The sequence below is a fragment of the Zeugodacus cucurbitae genome, chromosome 4, assembly GCF_028554725.1.
Source record: "Zeugodacus cucurbitae isolate PBARC_wt_2022May chromosome 4, idZeuCucr1.2, whole genome shotgun sequence".
Classification (NCBI taxonomy): domain Eukaryota; kingdom Metazoa; phylum Arthropoda; class Insecta; order Diptera; family Tephritidae; genus Zeugodacus; species Zeugodacus cucurbitae.
The window spans coordinates 49,628,999-49,639,250 of record NC_071669.1 but is presented as its reverse complement, the minus strand read 5'-3'; the positions used below and the strand labels follow the sequence as shown (position 1 = coordinate 49,639,250).

Here is a 10,252-nt window from a genome sequence, read left to right as displayed (position 1 = left end):
TTTAATTTTATTCACGTAATTTATTGTTTTTGCGTTGCGTTTCGTAAAAAGTAATATTTAACTGTCACTTACAGTTGCCACCACTGTACAGCCAACACAAATCAATTTTCACCGACACTCTGCTCAAACTCAAACTCGCAACACGAACATCACAACCGAACAAGCACCTCTAAACTTGTGCGAAACGAGCCGCTAAGTTGGATGTTCGAAGCGAACAGCGACGAACATTTCTCAAAATTCTTGCCATTCAAACGCTATACGCCAACGAGTTGTCGGAGTGTTCGGACGTGTGCGCTTAATTAACGCTAGTCCGCCGTTTAAACAGAGTAGAAAAAAAGAAAAAAAAAATAAAGCTAAAAAAGAAATACCGTGTGCTAGTCATAGCCAGCAAATGCGGAGCCAAGAGCGCTGCGAATCGCGTTTATAATTAAACGCAAGTGGAAAAGGCAAAGAAATATATTAGTGTTGTTAAAATACAAATGAAATAAGCAAAATAATAGAATCAAAGCAGAAAATATAAGTGAAAAAAAACACGAAGTGTGTAAATAGACAATCTAAGAAATAGCGACAGCAGTGACGAGCATATCTGCTAGTGACGAGTGCGTTTGAAGACGAGCAAATAGGTGAATAGTTACAAAGAAAAATTTTTTTATCTAATTTTTATTGTAAATTGGAAATGTGTGTGTTGAGCAGTGTTTAGCGTAAATTGAAATTAATTAAATTATTGTTGTTTTTAGTGCATTTTTACATAGTGCCGCAGTGTTCTCAGTATTGACAGCGCGTTGATCAATTTCAGTGACTTTGAACTTTTTGTGTTTGTGTTTATTTTTTTTGTTGCGCTTATTTGACCGCTGCGCTGTTGCGATTTAGTGGACGTTTATTTCACTATTCCGCTAAGCGTTTGTAGTGTACTTACGAGCGTGTGCTGCAGATTAATAATCAAAGCAGACATGCGAATAAGAAAAAAGTACTGAAAACAGAGCAAGAGATTAATTATCAGAATAACAGCAACAACAAAACCAACAATTTGAAACGCATAAGCGCTGTTGCCAACAAACGTTTAATAGCTAGCTAATAGAACTAAACTAGCTAGCTAATAGAAATAAACTGTGTGTGTGTTTTTAGTGTAAAGAGTTTGAGTGCCATTAAAAGCGCGTTTGCGGTGAAGGAACAAGTGAATCACAAACAAAAATCAGCTGCTGGGTATTAGAGACATCAAGCTAGTGTATTACCGTGGGTTGTGTAAAAGTTTAGGACAGACAAAATTACGTATTCTATTTAGATTCTGCGAGCGTTTCGCTTAATGTACAATTTCGCACATTAAAAGCGCAAGCACAAACACGCGCACGCAGCAGAGCGGACTGTCGTAGAAACGTACCAAACAGAGCAACTGCAAAAAGTAGAAGAATCAAACGCGTAAAAAAGTAAAAAGCAATCAGTCAACAGCGTTGCGGACAAGTGTAATAAAAACGAAGAAGAAGAAAGAAAGAAAGATGACGTCGCTGTTTGTTTGCTGTTCTCATACGCTTGAGCGCTGCTTACGTTGACTGCAGACGCGTTACGTCGCGTTACCTGTGCCGCCTGTGCGCGCAGCGTCGCGGAGATAAACAAACGTACGAGCGTTTTTTAACATTTTTCTAAACGTATTCTTTGCTTTTGTAGCTTCTACACAGTTTATCGCTTACATTGAGTTATCGCCGGGTTATATTCGTTTTGTCTTTCTGACGGTCGTCGGACGCGTTGCTCAAATTCATTAGAGTAAATAAACGCGTGTGTGTGCGCGCGGTTAGATAGCGTTAGAGAGGCTTATTAGTGTATAAAGTGGCAGGAGCGTGTTAAAAGCTTAAGCGTTTGGTCAATTGGATGTGTACGATTAGCGCGATATTGTCTGAGACGATTTGTATTTGTGTAGTCAAATCTAAATGTTTATATGTATACAACTGTTAAAAAGCAGTGGACTAGAATAGAAATCAGCTGAACGGATGCTTAAGACAACAAATACAAGAACAAGCAAATAAAAGCGAGCGCATCAATAAGCAATAAAATAAAAGAAAGAGTCTCTAGGTGAAAGAAAATACAAAATCGAAGACAGTGCAAATAGTGACTTTTTCACTAGAAGATTTTATCAAAACGCTTCAGCGCTCACTTGTACGCAAAGCGCATTGCCGCCAAGTGTTCATTTCAGCTAAATTTAGCTAGCTATTGACAAGCGTGTATGGAAACGTTTCGATTGTGTGCCACACAACGCGACAGTCTGTCAACAGCGTGACTTTCATTGTTGGCGCGCGAGCGAAATAAGCGGCAGTCAGCTGTTCAGACACACCTACAAAGGCAGGAGCAACAAAGTGTGCGGGCGCTAAAAATAAACGCAAGTGCAACGCTTTCAAAGCATAATAGATAATCGAAAGCAAGTCGTGTAAAGTGATAAATAAACACTTGGTGCAGATTTATGCCACAATTAGCGGCAAGCTGTGGTGTTAAAAAATAAGAAATGCTAACAACAACAACACATATTGATCTATAATAACAAGCAATAGAAAAATTTATACAATTGAATTTATTTGTGAGACATACAACCGCAGGTGGCACGTTGCGTAATAAAGAATACGCGTGCTTTTTGAAAAAAAAAAGAGATTTGTTCTAACGATAGTTTTTTATTGTGTAAGTATTTTTTTTATAGGTAGATTATATATTACCATTTATTCAGTGTTTGTGCAACATAAAAGTGTTTCATTGAGGAATTAAAATTTTATCAAATCAATTAATTGGCTAACAAGTCGTCTAACGCACGCATTTTCAAAAGCAAAACACCGGTTATTTTAATTTTCTAATTGTTGTTATTGTTTTATTACAGTTTTGTGTTATGTGTTTTTGATAGCGGTGGAGCGCAAAGGCAACGCGATTTGTGAATTATTTGCATAGTGCGATATCAAAGGCGTGTTGCCGACGATATTACAACAACAACAAATAAAGAATACAAAAAAGTTACAACATTAAAAATTTAAATAAAAAATTACAATAAAGCAGCAAAAGAGAGAAAGGAAAATATTACAACAACAAAAGTATAGAAAAAAATTACAACAAAAAGAAGAATAATTAAAGCCCATTATAAGGAAGTTAAATATCGCCTGTTAGTCGTATTTAAGCTCCATTAAGCGCTCAAAAGTCATACAACAACAATAAATCAGCAAGCGAAAAGTGTGCATACTACATTTGTTGTTGTTTTATTACATTAATACATACAATCACACGCAAAAGTATGGCCCACGCAACCGCCGGAATTGCCGGCCAACGGAATGCCGCAGATCAGAAACAACAGCAACAACTCCCACTATTCACGTTGATGCAAGTTTGCATTGCCCTCTTAGTGGCCAGCAGTTGTTTGGCATTGCCAACGGCCGTCCAGGCGAAGCATCTCGATGGTGCTCATCATTTTCATGCACATCATGAACTGCAACAACAACAGCAGGAGCACCACGCACATCACAGACGCCGCTTGCAACGCGATTCGACCAGCAAGATTTTGAACACACGCGAACAATGCAACAGCGTGCGGGATTACTTCGAGACGATCGACATTAAGTTGAGCGGCAACTTTGAGGAAAAAGGTGAGTGAGAAATGAAAAAAATATATATGTTTTTGTATTTTGTTATTGTTTTTGTGAAGTAAGTAAGCTGCGCAACTCACTAAGTAAGTCGGTTAGTGAGTGTGGTAGCTTTGCAAAACTTTGGCTAATGACTTGAAATAGCTCGCGGCAAGTATGCCCATATTGTTGTGGGTGTACCGTTAAAGTACATTTAATGAAATGTCAATGGAAAGTTTTTACTTTGTAAGTTCCGTTGACTTTTGGTTTGAGCTGATTAAGTGGCAAGACGGCAAATGAGGTATGCAATTTAGCTTGGCCAAGTTCTCCATAAACACGAGTGAGTTTCCTTAAATAATTCATTAGCTAAAAAAATACAAAACAGTAAAATCATTTAATAAAAAATCTTTAAATTAATTTGAAAGTTGCAATTACATGCAACAAATCCAACACACAAAGAAAACCCGATGCCGGCAATAAATGGCAAAAGGCAAGGAAATGTGTGAGAAACAGAGGGATAAAAAATAAAATTAATTTTAAAATGCAAAACTGGTTACGCTGCAGCGCATGCACTTCAAAGCTCGGTGCGAAAGCAAAGCAAACTCGCAAAGCTGTTGTTGTGGCAAGTTGCAAAGGCAAGGCAGCTTTGTGTGTTTAACCAATTTCACGCAAAAAAAGTGAGAGCGCGGGAAATAATATTTGTGTTGTGAGTGTGTTGGTGACCCACCTTTGGTGTAGGACCTACTGGCGACAGTTAGTGGGAAGTAAATATAGCAACAAAGCGTCTACAAAAGTTAAGGAAATAAAATACTCCGCTTGCTTTGAGTTGCTTTTAGACGATTTGAGAGCTTTTCCTTTGAGTTGACGGCATATATAGCCAACCAATTTTAGTTATATATGAAAGCACTAATAAGCTTTAGGGTGGATACATAGTAAATAAATAACAATTATTTGACCTATTTATACACGATTTTTTTAGTATAATAAATCGTTTCTTAAAAATTTCCAAAAATATAAAAGCTCTAAAAATCAATCAAATTAAAAATTAAAATGTTTGATACGTGAAATCACTTACCTTGTTCACATTATATAGCAATCGAAACTTAGAAAGGGAAATTATTGATAAAGCTAATACCTAGTGTGGAATAAAACGATTAATGCAAACGAATCGAAAGTTTTAGGACGAAACTAGAGAGCCATGAAAGCTTTTCAATTCTTAACTGCTGCTATGCTCTCCATAATTAGCAAAAGCGTCAACAAATTTCAGAAGCTTTTAGCTTTTGAAGCTTTAAGTTTTCGAAGCTTTTAAAGCTTTCGCATGTTATATTTTAAATTACATATTGCTAAACACATTAAAGCTCCAAACATTTGATTGTATTTGTCTTTATCTCCTGAAAATTAATTTCAACTTGTGGTACACATAATTCTTATTGCCACTTAAGCAATCACTTACTTAGATTTTTTAACAACTGCGGTTCTTCATTTTCGAATTTCTCTCTACAAACAAATTTATTTTGCCTTCATTGACAAGGACACCAGTAGAACTTGAGTATTCACAACTACATACATACATTTGTAATAACTGCGCTGAGCATCAAATTCTACGCACTTAAAACTTGTATCAAGGATACGAAAAATCTCCTCGTCAAGTTTCTAACAAAATGCCAATGTGCGTTAAGGCACATACCACGAGTTGGTGAGGAGAATAATAAGTGAATAAGAATAAATAGAGAAAGAGGAAAAACAAAAGCGTCGAAAATTCGTAACAATGAGGAAAAGTTGTTAAACTTCGATGAAACTTGTTATTGGTGTCAGTTGTTGCTATATAGTTGTTGTTGTGCCATTCTCAGAAACGAACGACACTTCCATTGCAAAGGTCAGGGCGAGTCAATCGTATATGCGTAAATCACCAACAAGAACTTCGATAAATCGAATACAGAAACAACAACAATACAAACTGAGAACTTCCGAGAACTCACCAATGAGTATTTTACACACACAGTCCAGTCAGAGATAACACTACAAACTAGGGAAATTGACTCGAAAAGTTGGGCGAGAGCGAAAAGTCAGTGAAAACGAAATGCCTGCCGGCTGTTGGATATTGCTGTTTTCACAAAGTTATAAGGTTTTAGAAAACGAAATATTTAATTCAAACACTTATTAAAACATCAAGGCACACCCCAATTTACACTTAATATAATGGAACCTGTTGGATCAGCAATTACATCGCCAAACCACTTATAAATTCCTAATTGACGAGCGGGTGTTTCACAAGTAAAAAGCTATTTCAACTAATTTTCCATGAACTATTGAATTATTCACGAACCGTTTCCATGACTCGAAAATGCGACAATTGACGCCAGCGCTAATGACACGGTGACGCGAACTTCGCATGCTGGAGGAAAACGTGTACAATAAGTTACATGGCAGGTGACACAGACATGCGGATGAACAGACAGACAAACAGTATTACAACAATAACAAGCAAAATAAAAGTTATCCAGACAAACACAGAAAATAAAAAAATGAATAAAACAGTTAGCAAAAAAAGAAAATGCACAGCAAAATGTATGAGAAAAAAAACAAGAGAACAGGCAGACACGATAACTTTGTGACAGCCCCAATGCAATGTGCATAAATTATCTGGCGGCGTCATGACAAAAATGATTAAATGCAGTTAGCTCATGATTAATTACTCGCTAAGTAACTAAAGATGCGAGAGAACCGCTTAAGCAAATAAGTTTCTTATAAAACAACTGAAAGTTTCTAAGGCAATGAAAATTTTCTAATTAAACATTAAAATAAATTGTTATAAAATTAAATTTGTATGAAAAAAATATCAAAAATATAATAAAAATATAATGATTTATTTATAACTGACAGCTTTGGCAAGTCAGCAAAATTCCCAAGCAATCGAACTGAAAAGCGCAGATGATAACTGAAAACACTTTGGGGCAAGCGAACTTATGAAAAAGTTTCATATTTTTTTGGTGTGAGTTTGCAAAAGTCATTGATTGTGGCATGAATGATGGATAGCGTTGCACCAGAGTCTACAGTGAACTGGAATGAGTACATATGGTAACAGATGTACCACAAAAATAATGTTCTGAAAAAAATCTGCTGGAATGTAAGCAAATTGCAGCGACTAATTTAAGACGTTAGAGAAAATTGCTTATATATTTATATGATATATATACTTATATACTATTATTAGAGGGGCCAAATGGTGTTTGCTGGCTCGGGACAGCTTGTTCGTCCGGTGTAAATATGCTATTTGCTTATTGTTTGTAGACTAGCCGGTAGTGCATTAAATAAAGATTTTTTATTTAAGTGTTGCCAGTAGGCGTGTTCGATTCGCCAATCCTCTTTCTGCAAAGTTTAATGACGCTCTCATTTTTGCATGTGTATGAAAAACCAACAGAACGTGTGGATAACTCATTAGAATACTAAGATCTTTTTCTATTTTTGTCTTTATCTTAGTTACTTGTTCGTTGCAATATGTGCTGGTCTTTAGGCAATTTTTTCCGACAGGGCTACCAAATGTCACACGCGCATACATATAATATTCATATATATTCGGTCGTGATTTGGCTGTCGTGTCAGTGTTATATTTCATTTATCTGGCAAAAGCTGTCAAATATTCGAGATTAATGAACAGTTTTGTGCTTGTACACTTAAGTAATTCATGTCTAATGCGGCTATTTGTCGGCCCAACAGCAGCACTCACTCGACGACAGTAGCACGAAATGCTCAATATATATGTATAGTAAATATATCACATATGGCCGCACAGATGTGAGACCAGCTCGCACTCATTGGTGCTGGGATTACTTAAAAGGTGTTGAACAACAAAGAAGTATTTAAGATAACACAGTGCTAATTAACAAATTGGGGATTCAGCGAAAATTCTCCAAAAACGAAATGGGAATTAGTAGAGGGCCTTATTTGGGAGCCAAGAATGTGTAAGGATTACTTTTTTCAGAAATTCTTTATTTGAACATATTTTCTGTAAGAAATTGCGGTCAAATTTTTCTCTAATTAAACCGAGCCGAGTTGATTTTCATCTATAAGAATTCCATACGATTTCAGCACTTCCTTACTTTGTGTTACAATTATGCGGGTATCTTACGAGTTGAATGACTCAAATCACTTCATCATTACGAGCGATTTTCTTCCAACATGCGATCAATGTTTATTTGACGTCTGTTTCGAATGTGCCGCACAGTCAAGCGAGAATCATCAAATATATACACAAACTGCTTATACCCCCGCCACACTCTGCTAACGTACCTGCCTGCTCTCGCTCGCACATTTCATATAATTCTGACATCAATCTTCTTGGTTCTGTGGTCTGTGTTCTTCTGACAGCTCGCAACTATTTCGAAGCTATCAAATAAGCAGCTCCCAAAAGATATTTACGAGATTTGTTTGGTTGTTGTTGCAGTTGTTTTTGTTTGTTTGGTTATGATTGATGTAGGAGCGCTAGTCGGTGGCGCAGTGGCACATTGGCGGTGTCAAGAACTTTTCTAATCCATTTGACTGATGCGTACTCGTTGCCTCTGGCTTTTGCTATTTTTTGTTCTCTTTCTACTTTTGCTCTTCATTCTTGTCTTCCTTCTGCTCTATCTTTTGTGCGTTGTGCGAGTTAATTGCGCATGATTCGGTTGGCAGTCGATATCTGCCAGTCAAGGTCGCCCTATAAATTTATCAATTATAATTATTTTGTAGTTAAGTGTGAGCTGTGCGAGGGTTTATATTATTTTGCGCTGTGTTCTGCGATGTTATGTTATGCGTTTATTTGCGTGTATCAACGAAGTTTTGAAACATTTCAGTAATTAAAGGGAAGGGATTGGGGCATCGGTATAAATAGCTTTGCTCTACTAGGCATAAGAAATATGTATTTCTGAAGTGCGTAAGGTCTAATCGAATTGAATTGTTTGATATTGTTTAAGTACATATTTGTATGTATAATTAATGAGGTATGTATGACGCATGGTTTCTTCGGATAAAAAGTGCGGCTTAAATGGAATTACTCTTCTCCTATTTATATAAATAATATGTTAATGTATTGTATTTAGAAATATATGGCTTACCTTCGATAACAAATCTTAAACAACAACAACAAACTTAGTAGGCTAGAAATGCTTTTATGGAGTTAACAGAACTTAAAAATAAATCAAATAAAATAAATCAAGAGCACATCTTCTATTATTTTTTGCGAAGAAGTCGAGATCGGCCATTGTTAGTATTTCTTTTGACTTTGCAACATATTTGCTGTAAAGCTTAAGTCTGTTATAAACAATGGTCTCAGCGAATTCTGGAATTCACTTACTAACGTACACTTGTATATTTATGTTTTAGTTAACGGATTACTATCCGGTCTTGGTTCTTTGCTTTAATACAAAACTTAATCAAAATCGTAAACTAATCATGGTCAAAATTTGGAAGCCTTTGAAAAATAATACACTTTTATCAATAGCAATATTGCAGCTACCAGGCTTCAGTCGACAATGCTAATGGGAAAGAAGTTGGAAATGAAAACGTGTCCATATATGTGTTTCCTTCACAATTTCCTAAATTCCTAACACAAACAAAAACACGATTATAAATAAAATAAAATGACAAAACTAAATAGTCAGCAGCCAAGAATTTCGGGCTATACCGCTTAACAGCCCCGTGTATCCGTATCCGTATCTGTATCTCCATCTGTATCTATCGCTTGGCACTGGGCACCTCACTTTCAGGTCTCCAAGGTGTTTTCTTCCCAGCGCGCCTCTGATGTACTTCTGTCTTGTGTTGTTATCAGATAGTTAAGCACATCCAACAACTTTTCAACTTAAGCTGCTTATGCCAAACGTATAACTATAAGTACAAATTCGGCAGTGTGGCATCTACAAAAAAAACCAACAACTCTAGCAATATTTCCCAGAAGCAAGGCAATACTTAATTTTATTGTGTTGACAAGTGTACTGAACGGTTTGCTCCGCTGCTTCTTCATCTTCTTCTGACATTGCCTTCACTGGCTTTCGCCGTATTTTGGCTAAGTCTTCTCCAAGCGTGGAGTACTAATGCCACTACCTCCATGGCTGAGTGCTTTTGAGCTTATTTAAGTATGTGTTTATGGATATGTTGGAATGTGTTTGCTTTTCCATTAGTAGAAAACATTTTGTTTTCGTTTGTTGTTGCTTCCTTCCTTTAGTAAAGGAATGTTAATATTTGTCTCTTAAGTGGAACATTTAAGTTTTATTCTAGTTATTGTTATTGTTTAATAGATATAGAATACGAAAACAAAAAGAAAACACTGACAGTTAGAATAACAATTGTCATTATTACTTCGGTTGTTTACTTGGTGCAAGACAAGCATTGAACTCATTTTCTTATTGTCTATAAAATCTAAGAAGTATTGTTTTTGGCAAAATTTCGGAACATTGTTGAGTGTAATGCTAATGAAATTAAGTAATTCTCGTTACGAAGTACGAAAATAACCCAGAATTTCGGTTACAATAAGAATTACAAAAATTGAGAATCTGCATTATATGTTTGTGGGAAGCTTTGCTTTCGGGATATCCTGGAGAGTATGATTCTGTGTTAGTAATTATGGTCATCGTCTCTAAATTATTATTGTAGCGGCGACAAACAAAGTGCAGCTGGAATAGTAGCAAATGCTT

General features: G+C 36.2%; 1 protein-coding gene across 5 annotated transcripts in view; it reads left to right on the top strand.

The window, feature by feature from the left end:
- The first annotated feature begins 265 nt into the window (after nucleotides 1-265).
- Nucleotides 266-10,252, top strand: part of LOC105219966 (division abnormally delayed protein) — a 279,272-nt gene continuing 269,285 nt past the window's right edge. For 2 of the 5 annotated variants that reach the window (XM_054230183.1, XM_054230184.1), the window contains exons 1-2: nucleotides 266-623; nucleotides 2,855-3,608. In XM_054230183.1, the coding sequence (XP_054086158.1) occupies nucleotides 3,260-3,608 (349 nt within the window). In that variant the 5' untranslated portion in view covers nucleotides 266-623; nucleotides 2,855-3,259. Of the gene's footprint in view, nucleotides 624-737; nucleotides 2,662-2,854; nucleotides 3,609-10,252 lie in introns of those variants that run through there. The other 3 variants (XR_008471102.1, XR_008471101.1, XM_054230185.1) reach the window with 2 other exon arrangements.